Source organism: Abrus precatorius, unplaced genomic scaffold (assembly GCF_003935025.1).
Source record: "Abrus precatorius isolate BTA unplaced genomic scaffold, Abrus_2018 Scaffold8, whole genome shotgun sequence".
Taxonomy (NCBI): domain Eukaryota; kingdom Viridiplantae; phylum Streptophyta; class Magnoliopsida; order Fabales; family Fabaceae; genus Abrus; species Abrus precatorius.
Window position 1 is genome coordinate 4337435 of NW_020874428.1, and position 17858 is coordinate 4355292.

The 17858-nt window shown below is 36.8% G+C and overlaps 1 protein-coding gene across 3 annotated transcripts; it reads left to right on the plus strand.

Annotated features, from left to right (window-relative positions):
• The first annotated feature begins 3563 nt into the window (after window positions 1-3563).
• Window positions 3564-17858, plus strand: LOC113846631 (RNA pseudouridine synthase 3, mitochondrial). 3 transcript variants are annotated; one of them, XM_027475117.1, is made up of 10 exons: window positions 3564-3612; window positions 4949-5275; window positions 6089-6160; window positions 6323-6481; window positions 6606-6653; window positions 6743-6823; window positions 7006-7122; window positions 7268-7369; window positions 7490-7648; window positions 17413-17858. In XM_027475117.1, the coding sequence occupies exons 2-10, from the start codon at window positions 4949-4951 to the stop codon at window positions 17785-17787; spliced, it is 1440 nt and encodes a 479-aa protein (XP_027330918.1). In that variant the 5' UTR covers window positions 3564-3612; the 3' UTR covers window positions 17788-17858. The 3 variants fall into 3 exon arrangements, with proteins under 3 accessions (XP_027330918.1, XP_027330917.1, XP_027330920.1); XM_027475116.1 differs by lacking the exon at window positions 3564-3612 and having other exon boundaries at window positions 4315-5275; XM_027475119.1 differs by lacking the exon at window positions 3564-3612 and having other exon boundaries at window positions 5178-5275; window positions 6063-6160.

A 17858-nucleotide genomic window follows, 5' to 3' on the forward strand; every position in this document is an offset into this window, starting at 1 on the left:
CTGATGAAGTGAAATTGGGAAATAATTATGCACTAAAGGTAGCTGGGAAGGGTACTGTTAAACTTCTAATTAATGAAACTATGCATTTGGTTAATGATGTCTTTTATGTACCTGAGTTGAAAAATAATTTATTCAGTGTGGGTCAACTTTTGGAGAAATGATTAAGTGGTGAAATGAAGCAAAACAAATATGAAGTGTTTCAAGGAGAGGACCTTATTTTTGAAACCTCTATGACTATTAATCGTATGTTTGCTATTTCTGCAAAATCTGGAGTCTCTAACAATTGCTTTGAAGTTAGTTCACTGTTACCAGCTCAAGTTTGGCACTTTCACTATGGTCACTTGAGCTATAGTGGGTTTAAAACTTTATTAGAACATGATATGGTGAAAGGGCTACCCGTCTTTAAGTCCCCAACTCAACTTTGTGAATATTGTCTTAAAGGAAAGCATCAAAGAGATCCTTTTCCACAACAAAGTAATTGGTGTGCATCTCGGTTAGTGCAGCTAATTCATTCCGACATCTGGGGCCCTATCAATCCCACCTCTAATGGAAATAAAAGGTACATACTCACTTACTTTCATTAATGATTTGAGTTTCCTTGTTCAAAAAAGTGAAGCACTTGATGTATTTAAGAAATTTAAAGCAATAGTTGAAAAACAAGCTGGTGTCTCTATTCAAATTTTGTATACTAATAGAGGGGGAGAATACACCTCCAAGGAGTTTGTTGAATTTTGTAATGAACAAGGCATTCAAAGACAACTCATTGCCTCATATACGCCTCAACAAAATGGTGTAGTTGAGAGAAAAATTAAACTATTATAAGTATGGTTCGAAGTGTTTATCCGAGAGAGGAGTTCCAATATCCTTTTGGCCAGAAGCCGTAAATTGGGTGGTTCATATTTTGAATAGAAGTCTAACCCTTGCAGTAAAAAGCATCACACCTGAGGAGGCATGGAGCGGAATGAAGCCATCTGTTTCTTATTTCAGAATTTTTGGCTGTATTGGATTTGTTTATATACCTGACCAGAAAAGGAGCAAGCTTGATGACAAGAGTACTAAATGTGTATTGTTGGGTGTGAGTGAGGAATGTAAGGCCTACAAACTTTATGATCCTATCAATAAGAAAATCCATATAAGTAGAGATGTTAAATTTCAAGAGGACGCTGCTTGGGATTGGAGTGAAACAAAAATCATTAGAACGCATGATCTGAACCCCATGGAAGAATCTTGTCAAGCAACTGAGGAAGTAATTCAAACAAGCTTTAATGATGCAAAAGTAACTACCAATACAACAGTTCCAAACTCAACCTCAAATTTGTCTGACCTTTCACCAAGAGCTGTAGAAATTCCAACTGAAGGGAGGGCTACAAAACCACCAACGTGGATGAGAGATTATGTCACTGGTGATGAACTAACAAATGAAGATGCTATAAATTTTGCAATGTTGGCAAGTGCAGATCCAATAACATACAATCAAGCATAAAAAAATCAGCATTGGAGGGATGCAATGGACACTAAAATTCAAGCTATCCAAAGAAATGATACATGGGAGTTGGTTGATCCACCACCAAATTGTAAAATTGTAGGTGTAAAGTGGATTTTCAAAACTAAACTGAAGGAAACCAGGGAGATTGACAAATTCAAGGCTAGGCTAGTAGCATAAGGTTACACTCAAGAGGAAGGGATCGATCATGTGGAGAGATTTTTGCACTAGTAGCTCATCTTGAAACCATTAGAACTATTGTTGCATTGGCAGCCACAAAGAGATGGAGCATTTATCAACTTGATATTAAATCAGCCTTCCTACATGGAGAAATCAATGAAGATGTCTACCTAGAACAACCACCATATTATGTTTTTCAAGGACGTAAACATCAGGTATGCAAACTTAGAAAGGCCCTGTATGGCCTTAAACAGGCTCCTCGAGCCTGGTATAGCAAGCTAGAGTCTCATCTTGCAGCTAATAAGTTTCTAAAATGCCCACATGAAGACACTTTATTTGTAAAGAAAGAGGGAGATGAAATCTTAATTATGTGTGTTTATGTAGATGATCTGATCTACATTGGTAATCAAGAATTGATGTTTCAAGAGTTCAAAACTATGATGATGAATGAGTTTGCCATGACTGATTTAGGTAGGATGAGATATTTTCTGGGCATTGAAGTTTTGCAAGGCTGTAATGGAACTATGTTGGATAGATTTAATATGCTTGACTGTAATGTGGTGAAAAATCCTATTACTCCAGGAATTGACTTGCAAAAAATAGACAAAGGGACAGAAGTTGATGGCACTTTATTCAAACAACTGGTAGGAAGTCTTATGTATCTTACAGTTACAAGACCAGACATTGCACATTCAGTTAGCTTGATAAGTCGCTTTATGGAGCATCCTAAAGACAGTCATTTTTTTTTGCAGCAAAGCGTATTTTGAGATATTTACAAGGAACATAAAATCTGGAAATTTTCTACAAAGCTGGGGAAATGAAGAATTACCTGCTTATACTGATAGTGATTATGCAGGGGATCTTGACGATAGAAAGAGCACATCGGGTTATGCTTTCATGTTGAGAGGTGGTGTGATTTCTTGGGCATCAAAGAAATAACTTGTGGTTATATGTTTGGCTGAGAAGAATTTTAGAGCATCTAAATTGCTTCCAGAAAGGAGCTACTGTCATGTTTTGTGATAATGCTTCTACCATTAAATTATCTAAAAACCCAGTCTTGCATCGAAGAATTAAACATATTAATGTGAGATTTCATTTCTTAAGAGATCTATGCAACAATGGTGTTATTGAGCTAAATTACTGCAATACATGAGAGCAATTAGCAGACATAATGACAAAGTCACTTAAAGTTGAAAGTTTTCAGCCCCTGCGAAGTGCTTTGGGTATGCTCAAAGAACCTATGATAAACTGTTGCAAGGAGCATAAAGTTTAAGAGAGGGATTGTTGACTGAGCTAGTATTCTTTTAGACTAAAAGTAAATAAAGTTTGTCAGTTTCATTATTTTTTAAATGCGTTGTTTTTCTGTTACCCACGTTTAGAACTTTGCTGTTAGTACGTGGGATAGTTGCCTATTTTCTAGTTCAATCAGTTGTAGAGCTAAAGCCTATACATTTGGCTCGTTTCTATTTGATTTGGATAACACAAAAACTCTATTTCTGTGCACTAACAGAAAATAAAGATGAAAGGGAGGAAGGAAAAAAAAACAGGTGGAAGAGACAAATAAAAAATCTAAGAATTGCATAGTCAAATTTTATTATTATAATTTTAAAAACTAAATAAGTGTCATCTTATGATTTTAAATATTACATAATTAGCGTCCGATAACTTCAATCTAAAATAATATTTTTATAATTTTAAAGAATAAATTGTTCATTACTCATAAATTTGAAAACTAATTTAGTGAGTGTTATTTCATCTTACGCTGAGGTCTCTTTATTTTTATTTTAGGTTAAACAAAGCCGAACGCTGTTATAAAAAAGAAAAAAAAAAAAAAAGCAAATGCTTACCGGTTTACTCTTCCCTCGTCTTTCGCGGCCACTGCACACTTCCAGTTCCAGACTCTCCCTCTCATGGTGTGAGATAGGTCGCGTTTGGTTTCTGCAGACGAGGTATTCAACTGGTTCTATTTTCAGGACTTATAAATTGACACTCTCAATTGATTATTGTTAGTGATTTTTTAAAAACACATTTATTCTTACTTGTAACTATATTAATAGTATAGATATTTTCCTTTATTTTTTCCAATGCAAGTGACAATGGAGAAATGAGAATGACAAGCAACACTTCCCTAGTTTTAGTGAACTGTGAGATTCAAAGGTCCAAATTATTCAACCCGTGTTTTATGTTGCAACGTTCCATTGGAATGGCGTGGGTGGGTGTACTTTGGGGATGAATGGTTTACTCGGGGTTCGGGTTTTATTATATGCGCTCATAATATATTCGTCGAAATGCAAGTTTTTTTTTTCCTTTTTTGTGTGTATGTGTGTGTGCGCGCTATTGATATAACCTCATAGTGTTGTTTAATTTTGAATATCTCTTTATTTTCTATCTATGGAGTGTGGCTCCTAAATGTACAATTATCTTTGAAACTAAGAATTAAGGAATTATAGTTTTGTGCCATGATGTAGAATTTGCGTTGAACACGCTAACATACATTAGCTACTTGATTGTTGAGTATGTTCTGTAAGAGATACAGGGATGATTAGATGTTAAATGGATACGTACCGTGTCTATAGGTTGCTCCATCGTTCCCATTGTGGTTTTGACTTTCTATAGATACTGTGTCTTGAGATTGAGACAAGTCTTTTATGTTATCACATCAGGGATCTTAACTACTTCTGCTTGTTGCTCCCATATCATAATCATGATGACACTCATTTTCAATGATAGTGTGCAAAGAGCATTAATTAACTTGTAAGAGTATCTGCTCTGATGTGCAGAATTATATGCCCCAAGTGTTGTGCCTATCTTTCTGTCAAGTTTGTTGTGTACTGTCGTCTAATATATGAAGTGAATTTTTATCTATTAGTTTATATGCATAACATTTAACCATTGCATCAATATTGTTTGTTTACTTACACCAGATGCAATTGTGTACTGGGGGATACCTGCTTTCTATGAATTAATTGTTCCTTACATAATCTGGAGTGTAACTTTCTTAGTGGGCTGGTCTAGAGCTAGTCCATTTAAAAGTGAGCTAGTTTTTAGTTGAGCAGGCCAATGGGCTGGCCATAACCCATTAGGCCATGTGGGCTTTTGTCTTTGTGTACTTTTCTGGTCATGGGCTTTTGACTGGCCCATGTTTACAAATCTAGCAATGAATTCCTTTCCCCTTTCTTCTGATTGTACATATGATTATTGTTGAAACATTTTCTATCTTGAATAAAAAAAATAAAAACCCATTTTATTCTGCTAATGAGTGAGTATTTTCTTTGTTGGCTACAGATGTATAATCATGTATGCAATAATAGTAGCTGCTCGCGGTTCTTGTTTGTAGTGAGGCACTTCTCTAGAATTCGTCCCCCAAGGCCCGTTTCTGTTAAACCAGTAATCAGAGTATCTAACAATATTTCCCGCTTGGATGCTCCCAAAGAAGGTCCAAAACCCAGACAGCAACTATCATTGCCTCCTTTTCCTGGTCACCCCTTGCCTGGCAAGAACTTAGTTAGTTATCCTGGACAGCATGATCACATTACTGCTGTCAATTGGATTAAGTATTATTTCAAGGTCGCATGGGGTTCTGTCATTGAGTCCCATTTCAGGGAGGGTCTTGTAAGTATCTACTATTTTATTGTATTTTCATTTGCATTTTTTTTATTTCTTTAGTGTGTTGCCTAATCTTCTTGTTGACAAAACCTTAAATTGGTTGTACTATTTTATTGGGACTGTTTCTAGTAGAATTGATAAGAGATTAATATCTTATTTCCTCAAGGAACATATAAGTTAGAACACATGGAAAGAATAAGGATTGAAAGCCAAGTCGTAAAGGGTTAGTGTGTGATAACAATACTATAGGTTCAATTCTTTACAAGGCCACCTACTCAGCCCCATCAGGGATCTCTGTACTTACACCACCAATGAAAGCCAAACAAAAAGGAAGAATAAATATAAATATTACAAACAAAGTTTGTTTTCATCAAAATATTGTTCTTGAACTTGGCCTTCTTATCTAACTAAAATTGCCTTAATTTGTGTTTCACAAATTGCTTTTCATATTCAAGTTTAATCTAATTTTAACCTTTAATAACATAAGGGCTTGGTTTGTTTCCAAATTGCAATTGCTGTTATTCCCTTACATCATCTTACAAGAAGGTCATAGACTTCAATTTGGTGGTCCTGGAGGCACCTAGAAGAACTGGTTTAGTAAGGAAGTGCATGTTATTGTATACATGATGTTTTTGAATATTCTGTTGTTGCCTACAAGGTAAATGCTCATAAAGTTCTAATTACTTTGCAAGTTGGAACAGGATAGTAGGATCTGCGTTGCAGTTTTAGACAATGTTTATATCATGTTCAATGGTCAGATATGGATATAATAATTTAAAAGTGTGTACTTAAGGTTTTGTAGATAATTTCCTATTCTAGGTACAAATGGAGGACCTTGTTGATGATGACACTTCCACTCAGAAGGAAGAGCTAATAAAACCTATGCGGAAGGTATTCATGTTTACATGTATCCTGTTAATACACCATTTTCTACAAGAAACTTTGCTTTGAGTAATTTTCTACTTGTCTCTGTTTTAAAAAAATAAATTTTAGTCAATTTCTAAGGATTTGTTTTAGGTTTAATAATACTACAACTACACAGCTTAACTGCAGATTAGGCCTAATGAAGTGATGAAACGAGGTGCCAGAGTTCATGTTCCTGTATCAATTGCTGAGAGTAGGATTTCCAAAAGATATGATGCTATTCCAAGTGGAACACTATATCCAAATGCTGACGAAATTAAGTATCTGCAAAGGCTTGTGATTTACAAGGCATGCCTTTCATCTAATGTCAAATTTATTTTATTTTTCAGTTTTCTGTTAGTATTCTTATTGTTTGATTGCATGGAAATATATTTTATTTATTGCATATTGTATTTGAACGTATTGCTTTCAGGACTCAGCTATTATTGTGCTAAATAAACCTCCAAAATTGCCGGTTAAGGTTAGAATCTCTATTCTTTCACATTTACAGGAATTCACTTACTTTGAGTTTGTTCTGGGATTTTAATTTCTTGCTGATGACCTTGTTAGGGGAATCTGCCAGTTCATAATAGCATGGATGCATTGGCAGCTGCAGCACTGTCTTATGATTATGATGAGGGTCCTAAACTGGTAAACAATTCCTCGTTTTTTTATATCATTACTGTGAAACAATTTTCTCTATATTTGACAGTAAATGAATCATCATGTAACAAATGAATTTTTGTTCATATAGATATCGTGAAGCTGTTTTGTAGAGATGGTTTATGCATATTGAAAATACAAGAGAACTTAATCATTTTGTTCCTTCTCAGGTTCACCGTCTTGACAGAGAGAGCAGTGGCATCCTTATACTGGGGAGAACCAAAGATAGTATATCTCACCTCCAATGGCTGTTCAGTAACATTAATAATGCAAAATCTTCTTGTAAGGTGCCTCTCATGTACATGAAGTAAAGAACTGCTATCCTGTACATAGTGTTTAGTTAGTTATTATGATTTACAGTCTTTGAAAACATTCTGTCAACAACAGGTTAACATTTTCATTTGATTTTTAACATTCATTTATCTATTTTAGGCTTGGAATGATGCATGTGAAGCTACATATCAGCGGTATTGGGCATTAGTCATTGGAACTCCCACGGTTAAGGAAGGCATAATTCATGCTCCTCTTTCTAAGGTTTATGCAGTTTCTCATTTTAGTTTCTTCTTTAATTGTATACATTCAGTGATAACACGGTTAATGTGATTGCTATGATGCTATCTTCCAGCATATTGACTGTATGTCTTTTTATTTCAGGTGCTTCTGAATGATGGGAAGACTGAGAGGGTAATTCTAGCTCACCATTCAAGTGTAGAACCTCGCCAAGAGGCTGTAACTGAGTATCGGGTGCTTGGTCCAAAGATAAATGGATGCTCATGGGTTGAGCTGCATCCACTTACTTACCGGAAGCATCAGGTATTTTAGTAGCAGTTTTGTATTTTCTTTTCAACTCAAATGTGCCAGTAAAGAGTAGAGAGTAAACACAATATCCATCTGTTATAATATATTTAGGACATCTTTTACTCAGATCATGTCTAGGATATGTTGTTGAATCGCCAACTAGGGGTGATTCACTGGATTGATCTTCCCCTCTTGGGAAAGCCTGTTCTTTGGTTTGATTCCAAGGCAGCTGGTAGGTGAAATGTAATTCTACCACAAATTCTTGTTGAGGTTGGTGATCTTCCCTGGCTTTACATGGAGGCTAAGCTGCTTCTAACTTTCATTCAGCGTAAAAGAAAAATAATATGTTCTCTAGTCAATTAGTTATCTAATTGAGGAAGCATATTAGGAGTTGTTTCCTGATGCTCACACACACACACACACACACACACACACACACATATATATATATATATATCATAGATCATAGTAGTCAATCCCGGATAGCGGCGACTCAAAAACGTTATAGCGGGATGACCGCTATTTTAGGTATTATAAATATACTCATAAATTAAATTACACACATATATATATGCTTAGATGTTGTTGAGAATATTTGTATTTCCATATTTACCTTCTTTCCTTTTATATAGAAATCTAATTGATTATGTAAATAATGTAATTAGGATTCTGCTGTAATTACCTAGTCAATCCCTATAATCAAGGGATCTAGTTTTGTACAGATTTCTCTTATAAGAACCTCTGAATCACAAGAAAGTATATACAGTTTTTACCCTAATTATTTTTCTATCTCAAGTTGGTATCAGAGCTCACTTTCTGTGGGCCTGATAAAATCATCTACAGTACTGCACAGTACTGCCGACCCTAGTTGTCCCGTCGTCCGGCCACCGTTTGGCCTGAGACTTCGGCACTAGCTCGAGAAGCTTCCGATCGGCTGTCCCACCGATCGCCGTCATCTCCCGGTGTTCCACGCGCCGCCACGCACGCTTACCAGAAAACCAGACCGTCGGCGCGTGAAGGCCACGCGCCGCCCTACGCGACTCCATTCGTCTCGCCGCTGGTCCTGTTCAGCTCGTCGACACACCCTCTGTCTGTTCTGGGTGTCCTTTTCCCTGTTGGTGAGCTGTGTTTAGTCTCCTCCGACTCTCACCAAGCTTAGTCATGGATTCTGACCCAACTAAGTCCTCTACCCCTGACAGCACTGAACCCTTAAACAAAAATCCAGTATCCTTTGTCTTCTCTGGAAATCCATCCATAACTTCAGAGAAACTTAATGGGAAAAATTATATGGATTGGCAAGCTGCGGTGGAAATATGGTTTTTGGGTCAAGGTCTCTCTGACCATTTGACTAAGACGGCAAGTGACATTAATTCCACTGAACGAGATCAGTGGAAGAAGGTTGATTATCAGTTAGTTTCACTTCTATGGCAGTCCATTGATCCGAAGTTGTTAGTCCACTTTCGCACTTATAAGACATGTTACGATATATGGAAGAAAGCTCATAGTGTCTATTCAAATGATGTTCAGCGTCTCTATGATGTTGTACATAATTTAGCTGCACTTAAAATGACAGATAACGATCTCCCATCATATTTGAACAGAGCACAGTCCACCATTGATGAAGTAAAATTGGTCTTGACAGGTGATGACCTTCAAAAAGTCTTAGACAAGATTGATAACATGTGCATGGTCTTCATCCTTCATGGCCTTCACAAAGATTTTGAATCTGTTCGGAACCAAATTTTGACAAATTCCAATGTACCTACAGCAGAGAATCTCATTGATCGTCTGCTGCGTGTTCCCTCTCCGGAAACTATGATAGGAAATGGTTCCCAACCAGGTTTGGAGTCTTCTGCATTCTTCTCTAATGTGATCAGCCGTGGAGGTCGAAGTCGTGGTCGAGGTGGTGGAAGAGGAGGTCGCAGTTTTGGAAATCGTCCACAGTGCTCCTATTGTAAACGTATGGGCCACACTCAAGATAAGTGTTATTCTTTGATTGGGTTTCCCGAGAAATCAGCCAATGTGACGTATTCTCAGCCTTCCGCTGTAAAAAAGCAAATTGACCATGAAGGAGACAACCAAAATATTCTGTCAGATATGGAGTACAAGGAGTACCTCCAGCTGAAGATAGCATCACAACAATCTTCCTCTGCCACTACTCAATCTGGTAACTCTACAATTTGCTTCTCTCATTCATCGTCTGTTGGACCCTGGATATTAGATTCTGGTGCTTCTGACCACATAGCTGGTAATCCTTCTCTTTTCTCAAAACTGTCACAACCTAAAACAGCACACCACATCACCCTTGCTGATGGCTCAAAAGCTAATGCCATTGGCATTGGACGAACTACCCCTCTTCCTAATTTATCCTTGAATTCTGTTCTTCTTGTACCTGGTTGCCCCTTTAATTTAGTCTCAGTAAGTCAACTTACTCGCACTCATAACTGTTCCATAACATTTACTGCTGAATCTTTCTCTCTACAGGACCGGAGTACGGGACAGACGATTGGAGTAGGATTTGAATCGCATGGTCTTTATTATTTCCAGCCCACTACCTCAGTTGTCTGCACTGTTGCAGATTCCCCCCTTCTCTTGCATTGTCGCCTAGGTCATCCAGGTCTAAATAAATTGAAGCACATGGTTCCTCACCTCTCTCATTTACAGTCTATGGAGTGTGAGTCATGCCAATTAGGTAAACACATTCGAGCCTCCTTTCCAAGTGCTGTCCATGGTCAAGCAAAATCTCCATTTGATCTTGTCCATTCAGATGTGTGGGGTCCGAGTCGTGTTAATTCTATCTTAGGACATAGGTACTTTGTTATTTTTATTGATGACTACTCAAGATGTATTTGGATTTTCTTAATGAAAGAACGTTCAGAATTATTTACAATTTTTCAGAATTTTTGCAATGAAATTCAAACACAGTTTGGTCGTTCTATTCGAATCTTGCGCAGTGACAATGCCAAAGAATATTTTTCTGCACCTTTTAATCATTTTATGACTTCTCATGGCATGTTGCATCAATCCACTTGTCCACACACCCCACAACAAAATGGCATTGTAGAAAGAAAACATCGTCATATTATTGAAACTGCTCGAACTCTTTTGTTACATGCTAATGTACCTTTAAAATTTTGGGGTGATGCTGTCCTTACAGCAACCTTTTTAATAAATAGGATGCCATCCTCTGCTTTAAATAACAAAGTACCTCATTCACTTTTATTCCCTAATGACTCTCTGTTTAAGGTTCCCCACGTGTTTTTGGTTCCACTTGTTTTGTCCATGATCTCACTCCAGGACTTGACAAATTATCTGCTCGTGCTGTTAAATGTCTCTTTTTGGGTTACTCTCGGGTGCAGAAAGGATACAGGTGTTATTCCCCATCCAGTCATCGCTTCTATATGTCAGCCGATGTCACCTTCTTTGAAGACACACCATATTTCACCACATCAGTCTCTTCAAACTCAGTTTCTCAAGTTCTTCCCATTCCTTACTATATTCCCCTTGTCACTAATCCCTCAATCTCTGATGTGCTAGAACCTCCTAATCCCTCTTCACCTACTATTCCTCGTCCCCTGGCTACATACCAGCGTAGACCTCGTCCTGTTTCGCTAGAAGACGTAGTTTTGGAAGATTCAGGCAGCCCATCTCCTACGCCAGTTGCTCTACCTACTCCGGATCCATCTGACACACCTGCTGATTTGCCAGTAGCCCTTCGCAAAGGTACACGTTCAACTCGAAATCCTCATCCCATTTATAATTTCTTGAGTTATCATCGTTTATCCTCTTCCCATTGTGCCTTCGTGTCTGCTATTTCCTCTGTTACTATTCCTAAAACAGTCCAGGAAGCACTTTCCCATCCAGGGTGGCGACAGGCTATGATTGATGAGATGCAGGCCTTAGAATCTAACCAGACTTGGACACTTGTTCCATCTCCTCTTGGGAAATCTACTGTCGGTTGTCGTTGGGTGTTTGCCATTAAGATGGGTCCAGATGGACAAATTGATCGGCTTAAAGCCCGATTAGTCGCTAAAGGCTATACACAAACTTTTGGCCTTGATTATGGCGACACCTTCTCACCTGTTGCAAAAATGACTTCAGTTCGCCTCTTCTTATCCATAGCTGCCACACGTTGCTGGCCCCTCTACCAACTCGATATCAAAAATGCATTTCTTCATGGTGATCTAGCAGAAGAGATTTATATGGAGCAACCTCCCGGTTTTGTTGCTCAGGGGGAGTCCCAAGGATTTGTTTGCAAGTTACGTAAGGCTCTATATGGCCTTAAACAAATTCCTCGAGCATGGTTTGGGAGATTTAGTACAGTTCTCCAACAGTTTGGGATGACTCGTAGTGAGGCAGACCATTCTGTGTTTTATAAACATTCTTCTACTAACCAGTGCATTTATCTTGTTGTCTATGTAGATGATATTATTATCACAGGCAATGATCACGATGGTATCATCCGACTCAAGCAGCATTTGTTTCAACATTTTCAAACTAAGGACTTGGGTCGATTGCGATATTTCCTTGGGATTGAAGTAGCTCAATCAAAAACTGGTGTCGCCATATCTCAAAGAAAATATGCTCTTGATATTTTGAAAGAAACAGGAATGTTGGATTGTAAGCCAGTTGATACCCCTATGGATCCAAATGTCAAACTTATGCCGGATCAGGGAGAGTTGTATTCAGATCCAAATCAATACCGAAGACTAGTTGGAAAATTGAATTATCTTACTATGACTAGGCCAGACATATCTTTTCCGGTCAGTGTTATAAGCCAATTTCTTAACTCCCCTCGTGATAGTCATTGGGATGCAGTGATTCGAATCCTGAGATACATCAAAGGTTCCCCTGGAAAAGGATTAGTCTATGAAAACAGAGACCATACTGATATTGTTGCATACACAGATGCGGATTGGGCTGGCTGCCCAAGTGATAGACGATCAACTTCAGGATATTGTGTATTGATTGGAGGCAACCTAATTGCTTGGAAGAGTAAAAAGCAGAATGTTGTTGCTAGATCAAGTGCTGAAGCTGAATATCGAGCAATGGCCAATACCTCATGTGAACTTGTATGGCTAAAACAGCTTATTGCTGAGTTAAAGTTTTGTGAGGTAGGACCTATGAGACTTATTTGTGATAACCAGACAGCCTTACATATTGCCTCTAACCCTGTCTTTCATGAACGGACCAAGCATATAGAGATTGACTGCCATTTCATTCGTCAAAAGGTTCTTTCTGGTGAGATTGTTACGTCGTTTGTGAACTCTAATGATCAATTAGCTGACATGCTTACCAAGGCACTTCGAGGTCCAAGGATAACATACATTTGTAACAAGCTTGATGCATATGATATATATGCACCAGCTTGAGGGGGAGTGTTGAGAATATTTGTATTTCCATATTTACCTTCTTTCCTTTTATATAGAAATCTAATTGATTATGTAAATAATGTAATTAGGATTCTGCTGTAATTACCTAGTCAATCCCTATAATCAAGGGATCTAGTTTTGTACAGATTTCTCTTATAAGAACCTCTGAATCACAAGAAAGTATATACAGTTTTTACCCTAATTATTTTTCTATCTCAAGTGATGTCAATAACAAGTAACAACAAAATATAAAAATAAATTTAACTAATTAAATTTAAGTCACTAATACTTAGATGTTTAAAAATACTAAATGTTCAATTCAAATACAAATATTTTAATAATTATCATCATCTTCATCTCTAAGATTTGTCATGTTTTCTTTATTTTCACTTTCATCACTACTTTTGTAAAGAATTTCCTCCTCCTCCTCTTCTTCGGAGTCTTCCTCATCACATTCTTCTTCTTCTTGCACAATTTCTTTCTCTTTTCCCTTAGATTTAGATGAAGAAGCAATTGTAGTTGCCTTAAATTTTGATCTAGCTTGTCGCCTAGTGTAAGTTACAGGCTCACTAGCCCCAATTGCATTAGCAACAGCTCTCCAAGTCAAGTTATCATCATCAAACACTAATTCATCTTTAGCATCTTCATCATCTCCAGCTATTCTTTCTAGCAACTAATCATTACTAGCATCAACATCCTTTAAGATAATAGGATTCACCACATCAGAACACTCAAAATGTTCATTAAGAGCTTGGTTATATTTAATAAAAACCAAATCTTGTAACTTTTGATGCTCAAGTCTGCTTCTCTTTTTAGAATGAATCTATTTTATCATAAAAAAAATATATATTAGATTTGCACTTTTAATATAAGAACTTTAAATTGAAGTTACTTGACATTTACTTAGTGCTCAAAAGTACTCTAATTTCGTTCACATCCAGATGAACTACAAGTCAAACTCAACACTCTAATAGCAATGTTTTGTAAATATGGTGTACATACTCTATAATTCTTCTACCATTCAGCTGCAAGTTATGCATCAACTCATTAACCTTTTGTGTTATATCTACATAATTATATTATAATAAAAAAATTAAACAAATCTCTTACCAGGAGCTATTATAACTCTTTGTCTTTTTGCTCCACTTAAACCAAAGAGACCTTCAGCTCTTCTATATGTTGACAATTGAATTGTAGCATTGTCTACATCATCTTCACTTGTACATAGTCTCTCAATACATTTATACAAGCCCTCCACAACTTTAGGATCATTCTTAATTTGTTTATTGCTATAAAAAAATTGAGGATTCAGATAATAACCTGCAACATTTAATGGATGATGAAGTTGACAGTCCTATCTTCTATCAATTATAGCAAAAATCTCCTTATATTTGTCTATATTTCCTTTGAATGCATTTTGAATGTTTTCTTTAGCTCTATCAATTGCTTCATATATATAACCCATTGGAGGCTTTATTTCATTATCAACAAGTCTCAAAACTTGCACAAGTGGCCCTATAGCCGTAAGACTGAAAACCACATCATTCCAAAAAAGAAGGCATAAACAAAGTGTCTGTTGCCCTTTTTCCTTTAGCTTCTTGGCTGTTTTAGACTTTAACCACTCATCAGAAGTGAACATTTTTCTAAGGTTGTTTTTTTTATTATGCAACCTTTGTAATGTGAGGAATGTTGTAGCAAATATTGTCACTCCATATCTAACCAATTCAGCTTTATTTGTGAACCTCCTCATAATGTTCAAAGTCAATGAATGATTATAAATAAAACCCACAAGAGTAACTCTCCTTTGAATTATTCTCTTAACTCTAGGTATTTTTTCAATGTCTTCTAATATCAAGTCAATACAGTGTCCAGCACATGGAGTCCAAAACAAATGTGGTCTTTTAGCTTGCAACAACTAGTCTAGAATTAGAAACTAATAAAATAATTAGAAACTTATATTAATAGAGTTAAAAATAATTCTTATCGGCTAATACATAATTACTTTCATTATCAGTAACCACTTGCACAACATTTTTCTCTCCAATCTCTTCAACAAAGCTATCTAAGAGCTCAAACAACTTTTCTCCGATTTTCATATAAGCAGATGCATCAATGCTCTTTACAAACATAGAACCAATTGGACAATTTACTAAGAAATTGATCAATGTTCTATTTTTTTAATCTATCCACACATCTGACATAATTGAATATCCACATTTTTTTCTTTCTTCTTCACAACTTTTCAACATTTCTTTTGTACTCTAACTCCTTTTTAAGAAGAGGAACTCTACACTCATGATAATTAGGAGGCTTTAGATGTGGACCATAGTTTCCAATAGTTTTAACCATTAATTTGAAACTTTTTGAGCACAAAACGTTGAAAGCAATTCTATTCCTACAAAGGAATTGCTCTATGTATTGAATTGTTCTTGCTCTTGCCCCTTTGACACAAGCATTATTTATACTTGTTTGTCTTTTTGTTTTTGCTAATTTGATGCTTGTTTTTGGACTCTTTAACAACAATAAATCCAATGGGCCCTTGACATTTTTTCCTTTTTTGGTGGCATTACAACCACTAACATAAGCTGATGCAACACCTGAGGTTGCAGGTCGTTTTCCACTACGAATATTTTGAATTTCTTGCACCTCTTCTTCCTCATTATCATCTTCATCATGCTGAAGTAAATATACTTTTTTTTCTATTCTCTTCTTCTCATGAGCTGCTATTAGTGTTTCTTTTATTTCTTTGGAAATCCTTGGACACTTATCAACATCTCCCTTCACTCCCATCTGGTGCCTCTTTGCTCGGGTAATACCGCTTGTAGTTGTTTTTACACAAAAGTCACAAGTAACAGACTTTTTATTATTTATGTCTTTCAAACTATTCCATTGCCAACCTATATCCAAATTATTTCCTGAAGGCTTCACTAATGCACAGGATGAAATCGAAATAGAGCCGGTTCCTTGTGACTGATTGGGAGGAGTAGCCATTACTTCTTCTTTTAAGCTTTGAAATTTCGAACAGGAAATAATAGAAGAATCAAAACAGAGAAGAAAAAAAAAAACAGAGAAAAATATAGGAAAACAAAAATTTTCAGTCACCGTAAAGTTCGTCGGAAGTTCGCCAGAGTTGGAGAAGATGATCGGAAAGTATTTCAGTGATGTCAAAAGTTGTGCTGACCTTGAAGAAGATGACAAGATATGAAGAAAATGACTCAGAATAATTTGGGTCACCTTAGAAGCTCGCCGAAAGCAAAGAAGATGACCGGAAAATCAAAGTAGAAGCCTCGCTAGAAAAATAGAGCACAGAGAACACTCAAATAATTGAAAAACAGAGAACAAAGAAGAGAGAATAGAGAAGAGAGGAGAGCATACGAAGGCTAGGGTTGAAGAAGAAGATGATTCAGAAATATAAGGGGGGTCGAAATTCCAAGATTGCCCCCCTTAAAGGGCCCCAACGGTAAAAGACGAGGGACAAAAATGGAAACGTGGGAGGATGGGATAGCGGCCGCTCCAGCCGCTATTTTCGGCGTTTTTTGCCTCGCGCAACGGCCGCTACTGTGAAACGCAACGCAACAGGGTCGCCGTCGCGGGAAAGGGCCGCTCCGCCGCGATTGCGGCCGCTATTGACTGCTCTAATATATATATATTTCCTGTTTTGTTTCCTTATTTAATTAGGCTAGTAGACTGTTGGTCTTATAATTAGTGGGGGCCTGCACCCAATCATTAGTATAAATAAGAGTATTATGGCACTGTAGTGTTTTACATTCTGTAAGTTATAATATTTATTTTATTACCTTTTGCCATCTTTCAATTTTTTCCTTCTTCGGTCTAAACCTATAAATTTTAACTATATCTTGAGGGTCTCATTTATCCTTTTCTTGCCTTGTTTTTCATTAAAGATGAACTGGTTCCAGTTCCATCTTTCTGATTAAAAGGATGAAATTTTCACCTTACATCAGATGATTTGTTCAATTTGGTTCTTTAGGCCATGATTGTTGTGTCTTCTATTTGAAGTTGCATGTAAAATGGGAATATATATTATCATTGTTATAAATTCATATCAATTTGTACCATATGGCATTTTGGTTATTGAGATGCCCCGGTTAATTGCATGTTCTTGATTCTACGGGGGAAAACCTAAGGGAGTTTAAAATTCTAAAGTGCTAATAATTTACATGGTGCAGAGGCATTGTTCAGGCTTTTCTGTGTTGCTTATATTATTCCGAGTTATCTTCTAACTGCATGATTAATTCTTTACTTTGTCAAAAATATTCTCAACTCTCAAGTGGTCAGTTTAAATAAACATTGAAATTATGCGGTCTTTTTTATTTTTAAATAATTCCTTGCTGCCTTTAATATATTGCGACTTTAAATAAGTAACTTACCCGTTCTCCCCTTTTACAGTTGCGTGTCCATTGTGCTGAAGCACTTGGCACCCCAATAGTGGGTGACTATAAGTATGGCTGGTTTGTGCACAGCCGATGGAAACAAATGGCACGAGTGGATATTGAGCCAACAACTGGAAAACCATACAAGATGCGGAGGCCAGAAGGCCTAGATGTTCAAAAGGGAAGCGTTTTATCAAAGGTTCCTCTATTGCATCTTCACTGCAGAGAACTTGTACTTCCCAACATTGCTAAATTTCTGCATGTTTTGAAAAATAGTTCAGAAGAACTGCACACTTCACTTAGCGAGCAACCTGATGTTCTTCGCTTTGTGGCAACAATGCCTTCTCATATGAGAATTAGTTGGAATCTTATGTCATCGTATTTAGTGTGAAAAAAGTTCGAGACGCAATTTGTTAATTTACTCAGAAAAAGAAAGTGCCAACTAGTATTTAAAATGATAGT